At 39.3% G+C, this 27,620-nt stretch overlaps 1 protein-coding gene across 3 annotated transcripts in view; it reads right to left on the bottom strand.

Moving 5' to 3' along the window:
- Positions 1 to 27,620, bottom strand: part of LOC121388525 (formin-J-like) — an 88,446-nt gene that overhangs the window by 5,026 nt on the left and 55,800 nt on the right. For 2 of the 3 annotated variants that reach the window (XM_041519894.1, XM_041519892.1), the window contains exons 2-15: positions 22,081 to 23,083; positions 13,678 to 13,860; positions 11,955 to 12,027; positions 11,152 to 11,242; positions 10,564 to 10,691; positions 9,188 to 9,267; positions 8,732 to 8,848; positions 7,604 to 7,652; positions 6,913 to 7,042; positions 5,677 to 5,805; positions 3,995 to 4,063; positions 2,406 to 2,484; positions 1,587 to 1,681; positions 1,135 to 1,263 (exon numbers count right to left, since the gene is read on the bottom strand). In XM_041519894.1, coding sequence (XP_041375828.1) covers positions 1,135 to 1,263; positions 1,587 to 1,681; positions 2,406 to 2,484; positions 3,995 to 4,063; positions 5,677 to 5,805; positions 6,913 to 7,042; positions 7,604 to 7,652; positions 8,732 to 8,848; positions 9,188 to 9,267; positions 10,564 to 10,691; positions 11,152 to 11,242; positions 11,955 to 12,027; positions 13,678 to 13,860; positions 22,081 to 23,083 — 2,355 coding nt within the window. The remainder of the gene's footprint in view (positions 1 to 1,134; positions 1,264 to 1,586; positions 1,682 to 2,405; positions 2,485 to 3,994; positions 4,064 to 5,676; positions 5,806 to 6,912; positions 7,043 to 7,603; positions 7,653 to 8,731; positions 8,849 to 9,187; positions 9,268 to 10,563; positions 10,692 to 11,151; positions 11,243 to 11,954; positions 12,028 to 13,677; positions 13,861 to 22,080; positions 23,084 to 27,620) is intronic. The other variant, XM_041519893.1, reaches the window with a different exon arrangement.

Here is a 27,620-nt window from a genome sequence, read left to right as displayed (position 1 = left end):
AGGACTGTCTAAAAACTATGTAGTTTGTATAAATCGCTTAGTTTTTTGATTGGTCAGACATTATTTTCTAACTCCAAAATTCGTCTTTCTGACAACAATGGTTTTGGACATTGCTAGTTCTGACTGTCAGTCCTCGATTTATTGTCTGTATAGATCTGTTCATGTTATTTTATTTGAATGTATCTGAAAGTATTTTAATCTATTTCCGAAGTTTAAGTTGTATTCACATGGATAATAGGATACTCACTCAACCCCTCCCTCCCTCTCCCTCTCTCTCTTCGCTCTCTCACTCTCTCTGTCTGCTCTCTCTCTCTCTCTCTCTCTGCTCTCTCTCTCCCCCCCCCCCCTCTCTCTCTCTCTCTCTCTCTCTCTCTCTCTCTCTCTTCATCTATATTATGCAAGGCTTTTTTTACAATTTCAGATCTTTCTAATCACTTTTCCTCTACATTTTCACTTTCGACAGCCTTCTCGTTACTTACTGCATTTCACAAAGATAGGGGCGAGACGTAGTCCAGTGGTAAAACATTCGCTTAATGCGCGATCGGTCTGGGATCAATCCCCGTCGGTGGACCCATTGGGCTATTTCTCGTTCCAGCCAGTGCTCCACAACTGGTGTAACAAAGGCCGTGGTATGTACTGTCCTGGCTGTAGGATAGTGTATATAAAAGATCCCTTGCTGACAATCGAAAAAGAGTAGCCCATGACGTGGCGACAGCGGGTTTCGTCTCTCAATATCTGTGTGGTCTTTAACCATATGTCTGACGCCATATAACCGTAAATAAAATGTGTTGAGTGCGTCATTAAATAAAACATTTCCTTCTTCTTTCACAAAGATATGTTTGCACTCAGGTCCAGTTGACTACCGTACACACATCGTGCTAACTACTGCATACAAAGATGGATTTTATAAATACAACCGTAGTGGAGGCCGCCATCTTTTTTACCTAATGAGGGCTGGCTATCTACACCACAGTCATATTTCTTTGGGGAAAGCCCATCTAAACGTTATCCTGCATAGCACGGGTTACAGATAAAGTAATAATACTAATTCCTAGTAGTAGTAAATGTAGTTCTAAATCACACGGACAAATGTTTATGAGTGTATGTAAAGTATAGAAAAGAGCCGACACACACCATCTGACTCTTGAGACCGAAGTCCACCTCGAACTTGTGCCTGGCGAGATTCCGGTGAGCTAGCTTCCAGTAGTACTTGCAGTCGTGAAGGAACTCCGCCCAGATGTGGAAAAACTCGTGAGGCGAGCACTGGAAACATGAAAAGGAAAGGAATGTAACATGTTTCTTGATCGTCATCTTAACACATCTCAAAATGCATTTTAATATAATTTTCAGCTGTAACATTAAAATGTTGTTGTTTTTAAGAAGTGATTAACACATACTGACGTTCGTAGAATTATACGTTGATATACGATTTAATGGTTCACAGAATTGAGTTATTCTAATCAAGTAAACCTATTCAATGGACACACTAACGATAATCCTGATTTGCGTTTCTTTTGGTTTCCACTATATATAGCCATCTTTAAATAGACCACGTATAAAGAGTATACTGTGTCGGCTCACATTACCTGCATGTTTTCATGTAGAAAGTACGCTGTGGTTTTTACAAAGTGGGCCTTGCTGTTTTCCAATGTCTTCTCTTCCTCAAACACCACTTCTAGAGCTGAAAAAAATGTTTATATAATTATTATGATATATTTGTTTTTTCGATACAAAGTTTTAAATTATACATATCTCCATTTTTATATTGTATTGTACTTTATACCATTGTTTTACATAATTATGTTATTTTGAATGTAAATCATCATATTTACAGACTGTGATGAAGTAGTTAAGCCACTGGACACAAATCTGATAGTTACTGGGTTCATACCCTGATAACGGCTCTCATCTTGAGTAAGTTTTAGCAACTCAACAAGAATGTGTAAGCGTACTACACCAACTTCTCCCTCACTAACCATTAACCACAACAGACAGCTGAGGTGGCTGAGGGTGTGTGTGTGTGTGTGTGCCCAGGACAGCGTGCTTGAACTGTAAGTGAATATAAAAATGAACAGAAATTGAAATGAAATTTACTAATACAGAAAGACAGCCAGAATTGACTGGTATATCAACGGTTGTGGTATGTGCTGTCCTGTCTTTGGAAAAGTACATATAAGATGTCATTAACTACTTATGGAAGAATGTAGCAGGATTCTCTTAAGCCTACAAGTGAGATGAAAATTACTTACTGTTTGACATCTAATAGTAGATTATTAACAAAACAATGTGATCTTGTGGCGTACTAAATTAAGTGTTACTTTTTCATATTCGCAAACTGCCCCCTTACCCTCTGTAACGATCGCCTTGTTATATATTTAATGTCTGTTTGTAACCATTATACTTACCACTCGTCATGAAGTTTTCACTTGTCACTCGAAGGCCTTGTGACAAATTGTTGTTTTCTTTGTGTGAGAGAGCGTTAACCTGGCAAATAACAAAAACGCTCGATAACAAATAAATAAAGTATAGGTTCCACTATACAATCAGTAATAAAAAGGTAATTATGAAACATCGTTACATGATTCACCAACAACCCTTAATGACCTGCTGTAATTATAGACTTTTATTTTATTGTGGGTTTCATATTACACGACCTTTGTAATATTGGTTTAAACCATATTTAGTTCGTCAACTCAAATAGAGGTTTGGGATTGGCCAGGAGGCTAATACCTATATTAATTAATGCCTCTCCTTAGCTTTATAATAAAAAAAGTTTGTTTTGTTTAACAACACCACTAGAGCACACTGATTTATTAATCATCGGCTATTGGATGTGGTAATTTTTACAGTCATAGAGAGGAAACACGCTACATTTATCCATTAGTAGCAAGGGATCTTTTATATGCACCATCCCACAGACATGATAGCACATACCACGGCCTTTGATATATCAGTCGTGGTGCACTGGCTGGAAAGAGAAATATCCCAATGTGCCCACTGAAGGGGATCGATCCTAGACCTACCGCGCATCAGGCATGTGCTTTTCCACTGGGCTATGTCCCACCCCTCTTTATAATAATGTATCTCTGTTAATAGCATTTTACCAGTTCAAAGTGTCCTAATTTTAAATAGCACATTAAATACTGTCATTCCTGCCATTAACGAGGCATATGACAGGACATCACGTGTTTCATATGTTAGGTATTGCTGTTTTTGAAACGTGTGCAAAGCGACATTAAAATGAGTGAAACAATCATGGTGCAGATCTAGAGTAGTCAGTGACTCGTATTAACACATTCAATATGAACTGACCTATCACGGTGCAGATCTAGGGTAGTCGGTGACTCGTATTAACACATCCAATATGAACTGACCTATCACGGTGCAGATCTAGGGTAGTCGGTGACTCGTATTAACACATCCAATATGAACTGACCTATCACGGTGCAGATCTAGGGTAGTCGGTGACTCGTATTAACACATCCAATATGAACTGACCTATCACGGTGCAGATCTAGGGTAGTCGGTGACTCATATTAACACATCCAATATGAACTGACCTATCATGGTGCAGATCTAGGGTAGTCGGTGACTCGTATTAACACATCCAATATGAACTGACCTATCACGGTGCAGATCTAGGGTAGTCGGTGACTCGTATTAACACATCCAATAAAAACTGACCTATCACGGTGCAGATCTAGGGTAGTCGGTGACTCGTATTAACACATCCAATATGAACTGACCTATCACGGTGCAGATCTAGGGTAGTCGGTGACTCGTATTAACACATCCAATATGAACTGACCTATCACGGTGCAGATCTAGGGTAGTCAGTGACTCGTATTAACACATCCAATATGAACTGACCTATCAAGGTGCAGATCTAGGGTAGTCGGTGACTCATATTAACACATCCAGTATGAACTGACCTATCACGGTGCATATCTAGGGTAGTCGGTGACTCATATTAACATAATCAATACGAACTGACCTTTTCACGAACAGACAACAGTTCCTCCCGAAGTTCTGAAAGAGCCCGTCTGATATCTTCAAATGAAACCTGAAAAACAATGTCCACGTTTATATAGCTATCTGGGAAGTTGGGTGGATGAGTGACTAAGTTGACACGTTGACAAGTGGACGAGTAGTAACGTGAATGGGTGGTTTAGAGGGAAGAACATGGCCAGAAAGAATGCTGTTTGCCCTCCCCCATCCCACCAGTTCCCCCTGAATGGTAGGTCCCTATGCCAGGTTTTTTTCTTCACTATTGGAAAGGGCATATGAAAGATATCTTGCTGCTTACTAGATCATATGTCACAATATTATGTCAGATGCCAAATAGTTGTAATTAGTTAATAGTGTGTCACAACATTATGTTAGACGCCAAATAGTTGTAATTAGTTAATAGTGTGTCACAACATTACGTTAGACGCCAAATAGTTGTAATTAGTTAATAGTGTGTCACAACATTACGTTAGACGTCAAATAGTTGTAATTAGTTAATAGTATGTCACAACATTATGTTAGACGCCAAATAGTTGTAATTAGTAAGTGTGTCACAACATTATGTTAGACGCCAAATAGTTGTAATTAGTTAATAGTGTGTCACAACATTATGTTAGACGCCAAATAGTTGTAATTAGTTAATAGTGTGTCACAACATTACGTTAGACGCCAAATAGTTGTAATTAGTTAATAGTATGTCACAACATTATGTTAGACGCCAAATAGTTGTAATTAGTAAGTGTGTCACAACATTATGTTAGACGCCAAATAGTTGTAATTAGTTAATAGTGTGTCACAACATTATGTTAGACGCCAAATAGTTGTAATTAGTTAGTGTGTCACAACATTATGCTAGACGCCAAATAGTTGTAATTAGTTAGTGTGTCACAACATTATGTTAGACGCCAAATAGTTGTAATTAGTTAGTATGTCACAACATTATGTCAGACGCCAAATAGTTGTAATTAGTTAGTGTGTCACAACATTATGTCAGACGCCAAATAGTTGTAATTAGTTAGTGTGTCACAACATTATGCTAGACGCCAAATAGTTGTAATTAGTTAATAGTGTGTCACAAAATTATGTCAGACGCCAAATAGTTGTAATTAGTTAATAGTGTGTCACAACATTATGTCAGACGCCAAATAGTTGTAATTAGTTAATAGTGTGTCACAACATTATGTCAGACGCCAAATAGTTGTAATTAGTTAATAGTGTGTCAAGATGTTATTAAACTAACATTACTTTCCTTTTTATCGTTGTATTATACATGCATAAACAAAGTTCAACACAACTTGCCGAGTGACTTCCATTGCCGAAACCAGAGAGTTGGGCGGGGAGGGGGAGGGGGTCACACTGGTCATGTTCCCACCCATTTCAATTGCGCCTTTTAATGATTTTTCATTGTTGTTTTGTTTAAATTCATCATTCACAATATACAGCACTAAACTGTCCTGATAACACATCTCTGAATCATCTTCATTTCAAGGTTTTCCAGGAGACATGCCCTCGAACACCCTACATATCTTGTTCTCTTTAGAAATTAGGCTCAGTTACCTCAACAAACACAAACTGCCCTTTTTCAGAATTGTGCGACCCCTAACCACCTTCAAGATTTTTTGGACCACCCCTGATTTTGTGCCTAGCCTGTGTAGCGACAAGACGAACCTGCGCGGCGTGTCTCATGTTGGACGGTTCGGGGAGTCTGAATCTGGTGGGACATCCCAGCTCCGTGCTCCTCTCGTAGCGCTCCACGTAGATCTGCAGCGTGAACTCCAGAAGGTTCCCTTTACCAGACTGCAGTAAACACAAACACTCAATATTGGGCATTGTTTTAATACAATAAAACACAGGTAACTGCAATAGTATAGGAAAATCCCCAGTTGTTTTGACGTAGATATTCTGTGCAAAAGTAAATAAAAAACCAGACTGTATTGCTATGATGAAGAGATTAATTTAATTCATGCCTACAGTCGTATTGGAAAAGATATTGTTATTATGTTATGTTACACGATCCTTCTGAACTGTAGTTGACGATCGAAACCAGACCCTTTGTCCACGAATTTGTTTCTTTATAATTTGACTTTTTCTGTCAAATCTCGTGATAGTATTATTTAATGGGTGAATGATCTTTTATCGATGCCCTGTGCATTCCATTAATCTGGGGCTGGACGTAGCCCAGTGGTAAAGCATTCGCTTGATGCGTGGTCGGTCTAGGATCGATCCCCGTCGGTGAACCCATTGAACTATTTCTCGTTCTAGCCAGTGCTCCATAACTGGTGTAACAAAGGCCGTGGTATGTACTATCCTGTCTGTGGGATGGTGCATATAAAAGATCCCTTGCTGCTAATCGAAACGAGTAGCCTATGAAGTGGCGACAGCGGGTTTTCTCTCTCAGTATCTCTGTGGTCCTTAACCATATGTCTGACGTCATATAACCGTAAATAAAAATGTGCTGAGTGCGTTGTTAAATAAACCATTTCCTTCCTTCCTTCTATTAATCTATATCTTAACAATTATTTTCATTGCACCCCAATCCAATTCAATATTCCTGGGTCCGCCACTGGAATGTCAGTACCTCATGAATTGCATAACAAAAGCTACAGCGTGCCTTGTCTATGGGAAAGTTCATATAAATATATATTCCTTCCTTCTAATTTTGGAAAACTAGAACTAACATTGGACAGTTGGCAATAGACTGTTTCTACTCTATTAGAGTATAACTATCAGTCAGTTGTTACCTAAGCATTCAGCACCTTGTACAGGTAAAAGGTACAAATATATAAAGATAGGAACAAAGTCAAATTAATTTTGTTAACTAGAAATGTCCACGGGTCTTTATATCTAAAAAAAGAATGGATATAAGTGAAAGGTAGATAACTGTGCTCATACTGCAGCCCGTACCTTGTCGTTTATCTCCCTTAGTTTGTTAACGATTCCGATATGGAAGCCGTCTGCCTGGCCGCGTTCGCTCCCTCCGTTCAGATAGTTGCCCACCGCCAGCAGAGTTCCCAGCAGATTCTTCAAGGCAGTGCTGGAAATATACCGTTAATGTTAGAACCTGCTACAAAGACCACTTTGTATGACAAATATGCCCATTATAGTCGTATTCTTACAGGTCCGTAGTCCCAGCATCCACACGTCATGTTGTATTAAATTATATTTGGAATATATTCAAATGTACTATTAAAACAGTTTCTACTATACATGCATGATATTATATTAGAAGAAAACGTTCCTATGCGCCAAATATGAATGACAAAACCGTATTACTTGATCAAAGTCGTATTTCTGCACAAGACAGAGTCGAAAGGATGTTTTAGGCAAACTCCTGCTTGCTTCCATGATCCACAATCAGGTGGTCGACGTTGGGAGGACCGTGAAGGGGTACAGTTTGACAAAAATGCTGACACAACATAATTGTGCAAATCGTCTCATATTGTTTATGAATGACCAATAAATAATTTATTGAAAAAGATTTGATTTTCCCTTCAATATCATTAAACATATACCTTGTGAAATATATGTACAGGAATGTATTTCGTGAGAATATGTTGGAACTACCGAGTCGATTTCAATGTAGTTGTATACTAACCTACTTGTGAGTTCATCACAGGCTGTGCTCAGTTCCTTCAACTGTTGATCTGAAAATAAGGTGATGCTTAGAATTAGTGGGAAAACTATAAACAAGGCACCATTCATTGATTCTGTTCAACTAAGGTATTTAACATGTCCAGTTCTACTTCTTCCCGAGCCACAACCAGTAGGATTTGCTGCCTGGTTGACGTCTCTTATATCAAATTCAAATTTAAACCAGTGTCTCCCCACTATAGTATTATATTTAGTCCCCAATTAAAATCATTGAAAACCACGGGAATTGTTTAAATAATTTTGTCCATGGCAAATGGTAGGTCTCTCATGCCTCTGAGGGCGAGATAGAGTCCAGCGGTAAAATCATTGAAAACCACGGGAATTGTTTAAGTAATTTTGTCCATGGCAAATGGTAGGTCTCTCATGCCTCTGAGGGCGAGATAGAGCCCATTGCTTGATGTGCAGTCGTTCTAGGATCGATCCCCATTGGTGGGCCCATTGGGCTATTTCTCGTCCTAGCCAGTGCGCCACGACTGATATATCAAAGGCCGTGGTATGTGTTATCTTTTCTGTGGGATGGTGGATATAAAAGATCCCTTGCTAATAATGTAAAAATATCAAATGGTTAACATTCAACAGCCGATGATTAAAACATCTATGTGTTCTAGTGGTGTCGTTAAACAAAACGTTTAACGTTTTCCTCTATTTATAGCAGTAAACGAAGGCTTAAAAACGCACATCAATAAATTTAGTCAGTTTGTATTTATAATCAAAATCAGAACAATGTTTTTGCTTTAACTATATGACTCCAGTAAATCTTCGACTGGATTTGTTTTACCTTCGAAGACAGTACCAAAATTCCTCTTATAATATTAATATACTCCTCAAAAACGGTAAAAAATTTATATTATTAAAGTAATTACCATAATTTTAAAACCATATCTTTGTATGAAATAATTAGTAGATCCTAACTTTTGATTGCTGTAAATTTCAGTATTTCCAAAACCAAAAAGGATTAAAAAAAATTAATGATTAATTTAAACACTATTATACATCAATAATCATTGATTTAATAAAAAGTAAACATAGTTGTTACAAAAATATTAGATTTAAAAAAAATTTAGTCAGTTACCTATTTCAAAAAGGTTGATTTGAAGTTTATGTTTAAACCTGAGAAATTCCAATCTCTCTCGAAAGTGATCAACCTTTGACAGCTCATATACGAGGTATTCAGGACAATCCAGGTGACCTGAAAAAACAACAAGTATGAAATACAGTGTCGTGACTATCATAAAATAAAAGGGGCAGTAAAACAAGAATCTGTAAAAGATAGTAAGCATGTCTGAACTAAACGGTCATTTCTTCGTATTGGTTGAAATGGAAACTACCCCCTGCCCCTCCCTCCTTCACTAGCGAGTAGCGGACTTGGAAATAGGTGGAATTAATTCAAATTAAGTTTAAAATATGCATAGTTAAATCCCTCCTTTTGTATCTAAACGTCACTGAATCCTCCTCCTACTCCTCCCCCCCCCCCCCCCCCAATTTCTGACTGTCAGGATATGTTGTAGAAGGGATCCGAACCACTCACCAGCTCCTTTCCTAGACACGTAGTGCAGAATCTTGTCTGTCTCTCTCGGTGAACTCAGAAGGTCCAGCAGCTCGGCCAGGCTAAAAGAAAGGAGAGGAAAGGAATGTTTGTTTAAAGACACTTGAACACATTTCGATCGCTGGCAACCATGGGCCTAAGTCACTGCTCTTTCCTTAGTTGGCGATCTCACAATAAAATTCAAAACGAATTGCAAGGATTATATTATTATCCTCAAGCGAGATTTGTGAACAACAGTTACTCGTTATAAAGTCCAAGTCATTGTCGTCAGATTAATTTTTTTTATTTCATTTATATTACATAAACATCAACCAAATTAACTAAATTATTAATTTTGTTTTAAATGGTAAACTAGTGGACTGTCATTTTCAGAACGTGTGGAACATAAGCTGTGGCTGTTAATCTTTGATTATGCCATGTCTGACAGTCGTGAATTGTGATCTAGAGAATAATAAATATCTTGGAGCCACGTCAGATACAACTCTACTAATGGCAGCAAACGTTCTTTCATATATTCAATAGGCTACAGACAGGATATCACACACCAAGACTTTTGATAAAATTATTAAATCAAAGTTGTGCAAATCAAAAATCAAAATTAAAACGTTCTAGTGCTTGATCATCATACATGCTGTTACGGTCACGCTGTTCATTGTTTGCAGTTTAATATTCGTGGTTATATTCACTTGACGTTCAATACGAGGAGTTAATGCTTAACCCTTACACCTCCCCACTGACCAGTTGAAACACTCTGTCACGGAGACGGTATTGGGAATCGAACCCAGAACCTAAGTTACAGAGACCGGACACACATAGTAATTACGCGGGGTTTTTTCTTTGATACAGATCATCAGTGTTAGTGGCTTACTGTTAAAAGGGATTGCAGCCGTTTGTGGGTCATTTCAATAAATCTACCTTGTCTTTAAAAGCTGATGCCAAGGAATATTGGGCCCATTGGGCTATTTGTCGTTCCAGCCAGTGCACCACGACTGGTATATCAAAGGCTGTGGTATGTACTACCCTGTCTGTGGGATGGTGCATATAAAAGAACCCTTGCTGCTAATCGAAAAGAGTAGCCCATGAAGTGGCGACAGTGGGTTTCCTCTCTCTATCTGTGCGGTCCTTAACCATATGTCTGACGCCATATAACCATAAATAAAATGTGTTGAGTGCATCGTTAAATAAAACATTTCTTTCTTTCTTTTTCAAGGAATATAATAAATTATAAATAGTTATGGCCCTCACAAAATGGAAGTGATGGTGATCTCTCTCAACCTCTAAGTGGTGAGCCCGACCACGCCCTGTGTACTCCCCTGACGAAAGTGTTAGTTACGGCCCTGTCGCGAGGAAGTGTTTACCTGTCTTTATTGAGACTCCCCGAGTCCAGCGTCGACAAGACCTGGACGAATTCTGTGAGCAGACATGTGATGGTCTTCAGCTGAGCCTTGATTCTTTGAGACTTGTCAACATCAAACATACATACAGGCTGAAATATGTGAAAAGAAACAATAAAACAATACCATTTTAAATCATATGTTTATAAGACAAAACACACTGAGTGTTAAGAAAGTTTGGGGTATGATGTTGGGGGAAGTGGTGGTGGTGATGGTAGTGATGGTGGTGGTGATGATGGCGATGTTCTTGTTGTCGATGCTGATATTTTGTTTCGTAAATTTGAGGATTCTTATATACTTACTAGTCAAGACAAAGATCCTAAATCACAAGCTTACAAGACATGACCACAAAGAATGTTTTTTCTCGATCTTGTGATCATAAATATAACTGACGTTACTATAATGGAGATCTGCTATAACGTCCACCTGTCTATTAAGGCTCCTCAGTATGAACAGGTTGTGTGTAAAAGCTATTTGTTCATAAAGGCCCGAGTTTGAAGATCGGCAAGGTCTCGAGGTGTTTTTTTATAAACACACTAGCCTGATAGTTACCTGTTGTTTGGGCCTTCCACGTCGAAAGTAGAGATCGTCGAACAGTGTGACGCCCTCCGTGGAAGAACCTTCAGCCGCCTTACAGAACAACCTGGGGAACCAAACACAGCACAAGTCAGTACTAGTGTACAGTAACAGAACACACTTCGTTTATACGTTTTAACAGAACTCTTCTTTTGTACGTTTTAACAGAACACGCCTTTTATATCTTTTAACACAACACTTCTTTTATACGTTTTAACACAACACTTCGTTTATACGATTTAACACAACACTTCATTTATACGTTTTAACAGAACATTTTGTTTATACGTTTTAACACAACACTTCGTTTATACGATTTAACAGAACACTTCATTTATACGATTTAACACAACACTTCATTTATACGTTTTAACAGAACATTTTGTTTATATAAATACGTTTGAACACAACACGTCTTTTATACGTTTTAACACAACACTTCTTTTATTCGTTTAAACATAACAGAGATATTTTATGTTTTAAAAGAACAGTTCTTCTTGGTGTGTATTTTACTGTAATGCCAAGAAACAAAATACATTTGTTCCCATACTAGATATAAAATATTACGTTAAAACAATTTATGTTACCTATTCGAATATTGAAAATACTGAAACCTGGTGAACGAAACACAGCCAGTTTGTATAAACTATTAAAATCATTTATTGTTACCATGTTCAAATACTGAAATTACAAAACATAGTTTTATTAATTATATGTAAACTATTGGTTTCCGTTCATGTACTTTGAGTCGCATGTTTTGAGCATGGTACTTTACCTACTTTTCGAGTTCTTCTGTGTCGATTGTCGGCTCCTGCATACTGTGCCATATCGACGGCTGGGTGCCATCGATCCCTGGAACAGAGAATCAAAACAATCAGACAATAAACACAGCACTTTCAGTCGAAATGCTTACCCTGTTAGAGTAGTCTAAAGTGTATACATCTTAAACTAGTTATTTAAATCAGTCAGTGATTGGAAACCAACACTGGTCAGGGTTAGTACTGTGAAATAAGTCGAGATGTTAGTAAAGTCTGTTTGGTTTGACCTTGTCTTAAAACTGAAATACGGTATCCTGACTTTGTGGAAGGCCGACTCCAGACTAAAGGTTTCAAAAGGTAAACAGCCGTGAATGTACACCTTCTCACTGTCCGGAGATAAGGTAGCTGTATTGGTCATGTTTCTTGTGTTTTGGTTTTGTTTTTTCTTGGGGGTGGGGGTTATATGTTTTGGGTGCCTTTTTGGGTTTTGGGGGGCGGGGATTGGGCTTGTGTGTTTTGGCGCCATGTGCAAGAGTCACTCAAATGGAAACAAGAAAATGTTTGAAGTATTGCTAATGGCTCATTGTGGCTAACTGAGGCAGTCTAAGTGTCTGTAACGTGGTAAACGCACTCGCAATAAGCCAATCAGCTATATCCTCATCAGGCGCACTGGGCAGAATAGTGGATGACTAGGCTAGCATATTGGAATTTAGTTGAGTATGAGCATGAACATTAATTATATCATCATTACCGAATTGTAAAATAAATTAATGGTCAGGCAATGTCTCTCTTGGTTTTCATCGACATACCAGTGTTCACCACAGCAACATGGTAATCTACAATATAATTATGATGCTGTTTTATTTTGATCTTGGTATAGTGACAATACCGTTATAGGTAATCTACTACGAATCCACGATGCTTACAGAGCCGGGTAAGACAACATTCGGGGTGTACAGTGGTATTCTTTATATAAACGATAAGACAAAACGGCATGACATTTTATATTAGATACTACACCGGCGAACTCTGGCGTGAGACCTTCATGGAGATATCAATACATTTCTATAAGACATGATGCGGTAAGGATTGTGGACGAATCCCTCTCTTATTGGCTATGGTTGAAAACTGTGGTACGAAACCTATTTTTAATACACTTGCGAGAAAAGGCGCAGCGTGGCATGATATTTTATATATCAAACTGCATCAGCCAACTGTTGTATGAAATTCTTCAAGGTGATACCATTGTATTTCTAATACAAACGATGACGTAATGTGAACTGTGGCGTGATACCTTATCTTTGCACCTGCGCCGTGTATCTGTGGTATGAGATCCTTCGTGACGATTTTGTATCGCTATATACGATAAGTACACAAGACAATTTGTGGGACAATACCCATTTCAGAAAGTACGCCAGCTAAGTGTGGCATGATACCCTCCTTAGTGATATTTCTGAAGCAAATGATCGAGTAAGGCGAACACTGACATGATACCTTAGCCCAGATGCTTTGTTATAAATGTTTGGTATAACAGTCTCCATGTCGATACCATTGTATTTTTAATACAAATGTTGACCGACAGTGAAGTGTGGTACGATAGCTTATTTCAGAATCTCTACCAGTCAACTGTGATCGTGAGGGTACAAGCTTTTAATGTTTTTAACTATCTTATTAATACATATTGCAAAAACAAAAGTGAAAGGTGCAATGAGACCCTAAACATAATGACGTCACAATGACGTACCCGGATCTGTGATAATGATCCTCGACCAGGGCAGTGTTTTCATGCTGACGGTGGTGTGTATTATGGGTTTGTTCGGGTAGACCTTGTAGCCCCGCCCCGGTCTCGGCGGCAGTGGAGGGGGCAGACCGTCATCCTGCTTCAAGCCCGAGACCGCTCGCTTGGTTTCCTCTTCCAGCTTTGTTCCTGAATGGAAGCAAAACGAGAGAACTGTTATCGCAGTGTAACAATCGCAGGTTTATCTATTATTGCAGTGTAACAATCGCAGATTTATCTATTATCACAGTGCAACAATCACAGATTTATCTCAGTGTAACAATCACAGATTTATCTCAGTGTAACAATCGCAGATTTGTTTGTTATCGCACTGTAAAAATCACAGATGTATCTATTATTGCAGTGTTTCAATCGCAGATTTATCTATTATCGCACTGTAACAATCGCAGATATATATATTATTGCAGTGTTTCAATCGCAGATTTATCTATTATCGCACTGTAACAATCACAGATGTATCTATTATCGCAGTGTAACAATCGCAGATGTATCTATTATCGCAGTGTAACAATCGCAGATGTATCTGTTATCGCAGTGTAACAATCGCAGATGTATCTGTTATCGCAGTGTAACAATCGCAGATGTATCTATTATCGCAGTGTAACAATCGCAGATGTATCTATTATCGCAGTGTAACAATCGCAGATGTATCTATTATCGCAGTGTAACAATCGCAGATGTATCTATTATCGCAGTGTAACAATCGCAGATGTATCTATTATCGCAGTGTAACAATCGCAGATGTATCTATTATCGCAGTGTAACAATCGCAGATGTATCTATTATTGCACTGTAACAATAGCAGATGTATCTATTATTGCAGTGTAACAATCGCAGATGTTATCTATTATTGCACTGTAACAATAGCAGATGTATCTATTATTGCAGTGTAACAATCGCAGATGTATCTATTATGGCAGTGTAACAATCGCAGATGTATCTATTATTGCACTGTAACAATAGCAGATGTATCTATTATGGCAGTGTAACAATCGCAGATTTATCTATTATCGCACTGTAACAATCGCAGATTTATCTATTATCGCACTGTAACAATCGCAGATGTATCTGTTATTGCAGTGTAACAGTCGCAGATTTATCTATTATCACAGTGTAACAATCGCAGATGTATCTGTTATTGCAGTGTAACAGTCGCAGATTTATCTATTATCACAGTGTAACAATCGCAGATTTATCTATTATCCCAATGTAACAATCGCAGATGTATCTATTATTGCAGTATTTCAATTGCAGATATATCTATTATTGCACTGTAACAATCGCAGATGTATCTATTATCGCACTGTAACAATCGCAGATGTATCTATTATTGCACTGTAACAATCGCAGATTTATCTATTATTGCAGTGTAACAATCGCAGATGTATCTATTATTGCAGTGTAACAATCGCAGATGTAACTATTATCACAGTGTAACAATCGCAGATTTATCTATTATTGCAGTGTAACAATCGCAGATGTATCTGTTATTGCAGTGTAACAATAGCAGATTGATCTGTTATCGCAGTGTAATAATCGCAGATTTATCTATTATCGCAGTGTAACAATCGCAGATTTATTTGTTATCGCAGTGTAACAATCGCAGATTTATCTGTTATCGCAGTGTAACAATCGCAGATTTATCTATTATCACAGTGTAACAATCGAAGATGTATCTATTATCGCAGTGTAACAATCGCAGATGTATCTATTATCGCAGTGTAACAATCGAAGATTTATCTATTATCGCAGTGTAACAATCGCAGATTTATCTCAGTGTAACAATCGCAGATTTATTTATTATCGCAGTGTAACAATCACAGGTTTCTCTATTATTTCAGTGTAACAATCGCAGATTTATCTATTATCGCAGTGTAACAATCGCAGGTTTCTCTATTATTTCAGTGTAACAATCGCAGAGTTATCTATTATCGCAGTGTAACAATCACAGGTTTCGCTATTATTTCAGTGTAACAATCGCAGATTTATCTATTATTGCAGTGTAACAATCGCAGGTTTCTCTATTATCACAGTGCAACAATCGCAGATTAACCGGCCTCGGTGGCGTCGTGGTTAGGCCATCGGTCAACACGCTGGTAGGTACTGGGTTCGGATCTCAGTCGAGGCATGAGATTTTTAATCCAGATACCGACTCCAAACCTTGAGTGAGTGCCCCGCAAGGCTCAATGGGTAGGTGTATACCACTTGCACCGACCAGTGATCCATAACTGGTTCAACAAAGGTCATGGTTTGTGCTATCCTGCCTGTGGGAAGCGCAAATAAAAGATATCTTGCTGCCTGTCGTAAAAGAGTATCCTATGTGGCGACAGCGGATTTCCACTAAAAACAGTCAGAATTACCATGTTTGACGTCCAATAGCCGTTGATAAGATCAAAAATCAATGCGCTCTAGTGGCGTCGTTAAGTAAAACAAACTTTTTTTTTTCAATCGCAGATGTATCTAGAATCTCAGTGTTATAATGGCAGATTTATCAATTATCGCGATGTAACAATCGCAGTTTAATCTATTATCGCGATGTAACAATCGCAGTTTAATCTATTATCGCAGTGCAACAATCGCAGTTTAATATATTATCGCAGTGCAACAATAGCAGGTTAATGTATTATCGCGATGTAACAGTCGCAGTTTAATCTATTATCGCAGTGTAACAATAGCAGTTTAATCTATTATCGCGATGTAACAATCGCAGTTTAATCTATTATCGCAGTGCAACAATCGCAGTTTAATATATTATCGCAGTGCAACAATAGCAGGTTAATGTATTATCGCGATGTAACAGTCGCAGTTTAATCTATTATCGCGATGTAACAATCGCAGTTTAATCTATCATCGCAGTGTAACAATCGCAGTTTAATCTATTATCACAGTGTAACAATAGCAGTTTAATCTATTATCGCGATGTAACAATCGCAGTTTAATCTATTATCGCAGTGTAACAATAGCAGTTTTATCTATTATCGCAGTGTAACAATCGCAGATTTATATATTATCGCAGTGTAACAATAGCAGTTTTATCTATTATCGCAGTGTAACAATCGCAGATTTATATATTATCGCAGTGTAACAATCGCAGTTTTATATATTATCGCAGTGTAACAATAGCAGTTTTATCTATTATCGCAGTGAAACAATCGCAGATTTATATATTATCGCAGTGTAACAATAGCAGTTTTATTTATTATCGCAGTGTAACAATAGCAATTTTATCTATTATCGCAGTGTAACAATCGCAGATTTATATATTATCGCAATGTTACTATGTCCAGATCTTGGATTTGACAACGGGAGAAGGGGGAGGTAGAATTAGTTTTACTGTGATTGACCTATGGTTAATTTCTAAGCATTAGTGAAAGTTTAATCATGTGAGACCCACAGACGGAAATCTGAAACATAATTCTTTCATGGGACATCAACCAACAACACCACCACCACCATCAATCGAGCCCTCCAGCACTTTTATGCAATCGATCCTGACGTGTAACCATTGACTCCAATGTATGATCAAAGTACCGCGGCTATCATATAAGCTGTCGAATCCTCATTGCTTCACGATTCGCATCAAAATCAAGAAGAGGGCGGGGTTTAGGCCGATGGTTAAGCGCTTGGTTCATGCGCAATCGATCAACGATCGATCCCCATCGGTGGACCCGTTTGGTCTATTTCTTACTCTAGCTAGTGCTCCACAATTTGCGTAATAAAAACCATGGTATGTACTATCCTATCAATGGAATATTGTATATCAAAGAACCCTTGCTTCTAATCGAAACGAGTAGCCCATACAATGGAATTAGTGCGTTTTCCCAATTACTTACTTACTTACTTACTTACTTAATTAGTCAGTTACTTAGTAATTGTTGAATTTATGTTTAACAACACCCCAGTATATCAAGCTAGTGTGTCGGTATCTCCAGTTTATGTTGCGATAGCATGCTTCTTCCCCATACAGAATAACCCTAATGCGCTTTCGTAGACACATATAAGTGTAATATTATCCTCAATATGCAGAAGTACTTCAGTACATTCATAAATAGGCAATAAAAACATTCAGTATTTAATAAACACATGAAGTTTAGTTTGATAAGACTGGAACCTACCGCAGCCAATTACACGTCATTACAATGTCCACCCCTTTGTATTCTACTGGCTCGTATGTTAAATCAAATCTTTAACCTGATATTTATAAACATGTAACCTGCGGGAATTAGTGGTGTTTACATCACCTTATAGCTCTAAATATCACCTGTAATCGACAGACTCCATCGCACCTGTGACTAACTTGCTGTTAAATTCTTCACATTGTCCATTCATCAAGTGTATCACCGCGGTATTCAACCCGTGTCTGTGTGTTTAACCTCTGATGTCGGCCTGCTTGGCCACCGACTCGCAAACCCTCGATTAAGTGGGTTAACCGTCCGGTTACTCTGTCGTCCTGACGCTAGTTATACGATATACATTACGTATCGCGCATTCTGCTTTACATCATTTCGCCTTGGTGTCGATGAACGAGGCACGTGTTCAGGAAATAGGCTATTTTCCTCAATTACGAATTAAATTACAGGTAAAAATTGTCACAGGTGAAAGGAGGCAGGACTTGGTTCAAGAGGTAGAATTATGTCGCTCTAAGAAACGACAGCTCCCAGGATCAATCCTGGTTAACAGAAATGTTGGGTTATTCCCCGTTGCTCATTGTTTTGCCGTCACTATTCTACGACCAGTATATCAAAGTCGTTGTATACACCATACTGCCTTTCATTTCGCTTCTATTGATTTTTGTCTGTGCTTATATCCAATTAAGATGCTAGCACGCTTTTTTTCAGTTTTTTTTTTTGACATACCGCGGTTCTCTGGGCTCTTTCCAGGACAGTGGGTTAGGTGTTACTGGTTAATGAGAGAGACGTCAGCGTAGTGGCTTTTCACTTGTACACTGAGTCCGTGAGAGCCGCTTAAGTCCGACAGGGGTCCGTCCTATCCCGTCTTTGGCGTGTAAATGTGAACGACACCAGGCTCCTATCTCTGTACAAGCTAGAGTCCAAGTGATGTTTTGATAACGTCTTCACGTATACTTTCCCATATATCACCAAGACTGGTTTGAACAAGTTTGAACATACACAATGTATTGTCGTCCATGGCTGGCGGGATATAGGTCAGTTGACAGAGAGATCGCTTGGGGTGCCTGGGTACATGGATTGGATTTCCTCGGTGGACCTATCCTCTGACTGGGGTTTTCCCATGTCCCAACTAGTGCTATGTGACTGATATATCAAACGTTGTGGCATGTGCTGTCCTGTTTCAGGAAAAATGCACATAAAAGAACCCTACTAATGGAAAAAATGTAGCAGATTCCCTCTGCAGAATTACCAAATGTTTCACATCCAATAGCAGACGGCTAGTTAATCAGTGTTCTCTAGTGGTGACGTTCAACAAAGCGAACTTGACCTTTTTGTACTTATTGTTTATGGTGACTGCAACTCACCAGCTCGATACATCCCGCCTACTTAGTAGTCAGGACTGCAACTCACCAGCTCGATACATCCCGTCTACTTAGTAGTCAGGACTGCAACTCACCAGCTCGATACATCCCGCCTACTTAGTAGTCAGGACTGCAACTCACCAGCTCGATACATCCTGCCTACTTAGTAGTTAGGACTGCACAAGGCACTGCTGCTAATGAAACGTAGCGGCCTATAACGCCAATGAACCTTTCGTCTAACTTTACTGGTGGAAGGCATCATAGTTCATGCATGTGAAAGACTAAAACAAAACACCGATTACACTTCTTTTGTTTTCTAAATTGTTTCAAATCACTGTTTTCGTTTCATTTCTATTTATAAAACCTTGCAGAAAGAAATCGATGGATTAAAATAACAGTCGATATGGATTTCTAACAGAGCGTACAAGCCATTGTATTTGAGATATCAATCTGTCGGTGACATGCTGTTGTTTTATATAACACCAGTAATCAAGAATGTATTTCAGGTGGGCTAAAGATCAACTTTCAGGTTGTGGTGTCTTTTAACCACAACGCTACAGTGTAACGTAACCAATGGTTGTCTGTTCGTAATACAAGTACTTGTATATTCATACGCGGATTTTGAGTGTTCAGACATTTTGGTTGGGAAACTAATTTTATTACGTAAAGGATCCACAATGCAACATTTCAATCACTGTAGTGGACATATTCCTTTTATACGTTTATACGTCTACGTAATTTGTCGTCCGCATATTGATGATATTATGTAAGTATGCAAACGCATACATGTAAATAAACTATTTTTGCGTAAGATGTCCATACGGGAAAATATGCGTATCCGGAAAAGCAATTATGTAATATGGGCAATCTATAATTTGCATGGAAATATAACAAAATGCGAATTGCGCATTACGGACAACGTATTCGCATTCGTTACGACATAACAGAAGCCCATTGTCCCTCACCCATTGCCTGGTCGGGGTGAAATTTGATTGGTCTATATTTTAATTACCATTCACAAACGAAAGGTCATCTGAACATGGTTTTAATAAATCTAAATGTAACTGAGCGTATTTATTATAATTGTTATAGGTTGTCCTCTTGTTGTTTGTTCTAGGTGATCATTCATTGAGTTAAATAGTTTACCTATCGTCATTGCTTTGCTGGAGAATCGATTAAATGACAAAGTACATATTTTACCAATTTAATCTTCAGCAAACTACATATGGTTATATATATATATATATATATATATATATATATATATATATATATATATATATATATATATATATATACACATACATACATATATATATACATACATACATACATACATACATACATACATACATACATATATATATATATATATATATATATATATATATATATATATATATATATATATATATATATATGAGTACTAACGTAAAGATGTATTAACTAATTTTACCTCTATAATTTAGCAAAAAAACAACAAACAAAAACCCCAACATAAATAAACAAATAAAGAGTAAAATGGCCTTTGATTGGTGTTCTAGAGTCTGTATTATTAAATAATTGTACTTATGTTATTCATCAAACTGACCTAATCTTGGTGTTATACGGTATGGTTAAATTGTTTTTTTTTAAGGAATAACTAAATAAAATTTACTACGATATTTAACAAACTGGACTTGGCTGGGTGTTAGAGAGTCTATATTAAAAACAATTATTTATGATATTCAGCAAACTGGCCTTATTTGGGTATTCTAGGTTATTATTTAATCTTATGTTTTAAAGGAATAATTAAAGAAAATTACCCATGATGTTCAGCAAACTGGCCTTAGCTTGGTGTTAGAGAGTCTGTATTAATGCTGGGTATTCTAGAGTCTTTATTAAAGACAGTTACTTATGATATTCAGAAAACTGCCGTACCTGGGAGTTCTAGAGTATGTCTGATTTTTTTCTTTTAAAGGATTAATTAAATGAAATTACATATGATATTCAGATATAAATGGACTTGGCTGAGATAATAAAATAAAATAAAATAGATAAATAAATAAACAAAAATAATTTTAAAGTGGCCTTGGCTGGATATTCGAAAGTCTGTATTAAAGACACTTATGGTGAATTACTCATGCTATTCTGCACACTGGCCTTGACCGAGTGTTCTAGAGTCTTAATTAAATAATTTTACCAATGGTATTCAGTAAACTGTCGTTAGTTGGGTGTTAGGAAGTCTTTTAAATAGTGCTGGATGTACTATAATCTGTACTAAAGATAATAGTTACCTATGATATTCAGCAAGCTGGCCTTGGCTGGGTGTTCTAAGAGTCTGTACTAAAGACAATAGTAACCTATGATATTCAGCAAGCTGGCTTTGGCTGGGTGTTCTAGTGTGTATTAAAGACAATAGTTACCTATAATGTTCAGCAAGCTGGCCTTGGCTGGGTGTTCTAGGTTGTGTGCTAAAGACAATAGTTACCTATGATATTCAGCAAGCTGGCCTTGGCTGGGTGTTCTAAGAGTCTGTACTAAAGACAATAGTAACCTATGATATTCAGCAAGCTGGCTTTGGCTGGGTGTTCTAGTGTGTATTAAAGACAATAGTTACCTATAATGTTCAGCAAGCTGGCCTTGGCTGGGTGTTCTAGGTTGTGTGCTAAAGACAATAGTTACCTATGATATTCAGCAAGCTGGCCTTGGCTGGGTGTTCTAAGAGTCTGTACTAAAGACAATAGTAACCTATGATATTCAGCAAGCTGGCTTTGGCTGGGTGTTCTAGTGTGTATTAAAGACAATAGTTACCTATGATGTTCAGCAAGCTGGCCTTGGCTGGGTGTTCTAGGTTGTGTGCTAAAGACAATAGTTACCTATGATATTCAGCAAGCTGGCCTTGGCTGGGAGGACGGCGTACGGCGAGGACTTGGTGCTGGAGTTCTCCAACATCTCGGCGATGCTCCTCAATTCGTGCATCTTGGCCATCAGTTTGTTGATGCGCTCCTCGTACGTCCTCAGGATGTTCTGGTGCTCCTTCCTCATCTTCTTCATCTCCTCGATCAGCTGCTTCTCGTTGTCAGAGTACGAGTAGCTAGGCTCCGCCCACCGCCGCTGACTGCCCTCGCTCTCCATGGTTCCAGCCGAGGAGGCGTGGCTTGTCAGAGTCCCGGGAACCGTCTGTGACGTAACGTCATAATCGACGGACCCAGCGTCTGCGCGTTCAGAGAGGACGTCCAGACGTTCCTCTGGTATGGGCATGTGTCCCCGAGTGCTCCCCATGATGACGTTGTTCATGTATCTCGGGTTTTTGTCCCGTGTCCGTGTATCTATAGAGCTGTCTGTGGAGCACGTGCTTTCTCGCTTAGAGTCCCAGGGGTACGCCTGTCTGTAAGCCACTTGGTGGATGGGAGGTGTAGGTCGCTCGGGAAAGTCTTTCTCCACTACCTGGAAAAACTTGTTGAATGACGACACGATGTTTAAATTATCGCTCCTGTTGATTATCTTGTTCTTGACGTCGTCTATGATTTTAATGTCCTGCCTTTCGGCCCGAAAGTCGCCTTCCAAGTTCGCGGGTGTTCCTAAATGCTGACGTTGAATGCTACACGTCTGGTACACAGGTACTGATGACGTCATCATATGACGTCGACGTAGAACAATGTCATCGTCCTCCCACATATATAACTGAGCAGAGTCTTCAAAAGATCGCGTCCCAAAAATACTTTTGATGACACCTTCTCGAAAGAGTCGCTTGGCAAACTTGATAGCAGAAAACCGAGACCGGAAGCGGCGATGATTCTGTTCCAACAGTGTATCCACTAACACTGATCCCTTGAACACGTTACGCTTCTTGGCCTTCTGGGGTCTGCGACAGTCCATCTGTAACGAGAAAGACAATTTGTAAAACAGCACGTGATTGGTCAATGACTTCTCTCACACTTTGTAAAACAGCACGTGATTCGTCACTGACTTCTCTCACTTATCGATAATCACCAATTAAAAATCATTTATCATTAGTATCTGTCTAGAAAAGGGGGATCTTTTGGAGAATTTCCCAGGGGATGTAGATCCCCCTGCATCCTAGCTGAGGGGCAGGACGTAAACCAGTGGTAAAACGCTCGCTCGATGAGCGGTCGGTCTGGGATCGATCCCTGTTGGTGGGCCAATTGAGTTATTTCCCGTTCCAGCCAGTGCACCACGACTTGTATATCAAAGACCGTGTTATGTACTACCCTGTCTGTGGGATGGTGCATATAAAACATCCCTTGCTGCTAATCGAAAAGAGTAGCCCATGAATTGGCGACAGCGGGTTTCCTCTCAATATCTGTGTGGTCCTTAACCATATGTCTGACGCCATATAACCGTAAATAAAATGTGTTCAGTGCGTCGTTAACTAAAACATTTCTTTCTTTATTTGCCTCCCAGCTGAGTACGGTCCTGGATGTCTATACTATTAATAACAGTTGTTCGTATATAACTGACACAGGTAGATCTATAATTATCTCACGAGAAATACGGCAAGAGTTTCTTCTGTATCACTTCCAGTCGGTGCGTTTTAGTTGGTTGGAATCATATAGCGTAATGAAATAATAATGCAAGGTGATGATTACCCGTTTGAAGTGTGTCAGACGGAATACAATACATTCATTTGCCTACTTGTGTCAGTTTGTATGTGATGGTGGGTCAGCAGGAACTAGAGAACTCCACCACGCATTACTCCATACAGCTCAATACAGTTCCTGTGTGAGAGTATAATATATTCTCTGAAGAAATACACTACTGTCAAAAGGGTATTTCCATTGCTAGTTCTGAGGACTGCCCTCCCTTGACAACCACTTTGCAAACAAAAGAAAGAAATGTTTTATTTAACGACGTACTCAACACATTTTATTTACGGTTATATGGCATCAGACATATGGCTAAGGACCACACATATTTTGAGAGGAAACCCGCTGTCGCCACTACATGGGCTACTCTTTCCAATTAGCAGCAAGGAATCTTTTATTTGCGCTTCCCACAGGCAGGATAGCACAAACCATGGCCTTTGTTGAACCAGTTATGGATCACTGGTCGTTGCCAGTGGTTTACACATACCCATTGAGCCTTGCGGGGAATTCACTCGGGATTTGGAGTCGGTATCTGGATTAAAAATCCCATGCCTCGACTGGGATCCGAACCCAGTACCTACCAGACTGTAGACCGATGGCCTAACTACGACGCCAGCGAGGCCGGTGTGTTTCAGGCGGAATACAATACATTCATTTGCCTACTTGTGTACATGAACACAGGTCGACCACAAACAAATTCAGTTAGCCACCCTCATGACAGAGTACCGCGTCGTGTTGCTATTATACAGGTGACACTCAACCACTTGCAGTGGTTAGCATTTAGTACTACATATAACAAGTAACTTCAAACATCAGAGGTTAACATATTTGTAATCATGAAGAACATATTTAAAAGGGCAAATCAGAATTGTTTTAACTTTGAAAAAGTCGTGCCCGTGTAACCCAAAACATCCCCCACCCCTTCCCCATCCCTCGGGCTTTAACAACCCTGACAGTATTTTTTATGCTGAACTATTTCCAGGCGCGTGCGCGGGGGGGGGGGGGGGGGGGGGGGGGGGGGAAACACACACACACACACACCCGCTCAAGGCGAAAACAAATTTCATATCCCAGCAGACCCCCCGCCGCGGCGTTCGCGGTGTCGGGCTTCGCCAGACATCTCGACCCCCCCCCCCCCCCACCCCCCTGCAAAATGTCCTGCGTACGCCCTTGATTTCCTAAACCGGATTATATAAAGTCAAGACAACAAGGAACGATACACCGGCCTCAGTGGTGTCGTGATTAAGCCATCGGACATACGACTGGTAGGTATTAGGTTCGCAGCCTGGTACCGGCTCCTACCCAGAACGAATTTTAACCACTCAATGGGTAGATGTAAGACCACTACACCGACTTACCTATATCACTATTAACAACTAACCCACTGTCCTGGACACACAGCCCAGATAGCTAAAAAGAATGAATGAATTAATGTAACGATACAACAGATTAAAGGTGTTTTCCCCTTGTTTAACGACACCACTAGAGCACATTGATTTATTATTAATCATCGGCTATTGGATGTCAAACAATTGGTAATTCTGACACGTAGTCATCAGAGTAAATCCGCTACATGTTTGAAACAGTTTCCTAATGACACAAGGGGTCTTTTGTATGCACAGAAAAGCACATATCACGGCCTTTGACCAGTTGTGATGCGTTGGTTGGAACGAGAAAAACGCAATCAGTTGAATAGATAAATTTAAAATGATAGACCGAGCTCAATGTGTTGTAACACCTCTACGTTTGTGTAGGAACACAGCTATGTGCTGGTACATCACAAAGATCCGGTAATACCACAGGAGAGACACTGCTAGCGTGCTGAGGAATTCGTGAATGATAACCTGCGCTAGGCAGCATGACGTGTGGTCAAAGGAAGGCGTGGATAATGGATCTAATCCCGACATGGTGCTACACGAACACAGGCTACAGAATGACGGGGCTGGAATGTCGCCTTCTGCAATATCTTGAACGTGGGATACAATTTTCAGAGTGGATATACATGTATCAATTGTAACAACGACGACATGTCATTAACCGTTATCAGCTGTAATGTCGTATAATACAGCTAGTCTAGATACCACTGTAACTGGAACGAATGTTTGACGATACCTCAATGGGTAGGACGTAAACCATGGTAGAGCGCTCGCTGTCGGTCTAAGATCGATCCCGTTGGTGGGACCATTAGGCTATTTCTCATTCCAGTCAGTGCACCACGACTGGTATATCAAAGGCCGTGTATGTGCTAGTTTGTCTGTGGGGTGGTGCATATAAAAGATCGCTTGCTACTAATAGAAAAATGTAGCGGGTTTCCTCTCTAAGACTACCACAGTTTATGTCAAAATTACCAGATATTTGACATCCAATACCCGATGATTAATAAATCAATGTGTTCTACTGGTGTCGTTAAACAAACCAAACTTTAACGACACCTCAGCACATTGTTGACTACAGCTATTTTGTTTGTAACGAGGCGGGATTTAGCTCAGTCGGTAGAGCGCTCGCCTGGGGTCCATACACCGTAGGATCGAACCTCGTCGAACCCATTAGATGTTGTCCCCATCCAAGCAGTGCTCCAAGACTGTTATATCAAAGTCATTGGTGTGTGCTGTCCTGTCTGTTGGAAAGTGTATAAAAAACATCTAATATACTGCTAATGTAGCGGGTTTCCTCTGAAGACTTCGTGTCAGAATTAGCAAATGTTTGACATTCAACAGCCGAAATTACTCTAGTGATGTCGTTAAAACAAAACAAACACACTTTGGTTTGACAAATGTAGTCAGTAAAAGAGTAAACCCGCAATCTCCACAAAGGTTATTTTACTTATTATCGTGACCACAACAATGGGATGGTCCTCAGCCCAGTAAAGAAATTTTCATATCGCCTACGTTCAAGGGCTATAACTCTGTCGAAAATAGGTAAATTCCCATAACAGGCAAACTTGATCTGTAACAATACATGATAAAGCTATAAACAAAATGACAACTCAATATCTCAATAACTCAAAACATCCGGGAAAGTATATGTTCGATATACGGACAGACAGTTAGTCAGAAAGAAAGATGGACAGACAAACAGATAGACAGAGAGAAGGACGGAGACGAAACCTATAGTTCAATCCATTTGGATCGGTAGGGGACTAGTTACTCTATGGATCTAATTAACCTTTAAGTATGACAGTAAACAAACCAAATTAGTTACAACGGACCACTAAACGGAGTTAGCGTGCTATTGTTACGAAAGGCTCAATACTGCCTTTTTCACACCTTGTTAAGGTATGTCTTTGAACTGGCGGCTCCAGCTATTTAGAAGAGGTTTAGTTACAGACATTGCTCTAATGGCCATGTTTATCTGCAGGAAACAGGAGGTGTCAGTATTATCACCCAATCTGAAAAACAGTCAACAAAACGCTGCCCCCTGGTGGTCAGACGTAATGAAGTCCGTTTGTATTGTGGAAGGCGCCCCGGGGACCCTACACACTGGGGTCTCGGACCATACTTGTATTAGTAATCGCTTTAGTTCAGCTCAGGTTATAGTGTTTAGCGTGCACATTCAGAGCAAACTGTCGTAGTGCACGCCTGTCATGGGCGCAAGTGTCGACATTCGCCGGCTCCTCCGTCCAGGACAGAAAAGGTCTATAGCCTCGTATCTTGCTTTTATATACTCTCTCTCTCTCTCTCTCTCTCTCTCTCTCTCTCTCTCTCTCTCTCTCTCTCTCTCTCTCTCTCTCTCTCTCTCTCTCTCTCAAAATATTTCTGTGACAAACCTATCCTTCGTAATCCAACAGCCCTGTTGTCATGGTAACTGAC

The sequence above is a fragment of the Gigantopelta aegis genome, chromosome 14, assembly GCF_016097555.1.
Source record: "Gigantopelta aegis isolate Gae_Host chromosome 14, Gae_host_genome, whole genome shotgun sequence".
Lineage (NCBI taxonomy): Eukaryota > Metazoa > Mollusca > Gastropoda > Neomphalida > Peltospiridae > Gigantopelta > Gigantopelta aegis.
This window is presented reverse-complemented; position numbering and strand designations above follow the sequence as displayed.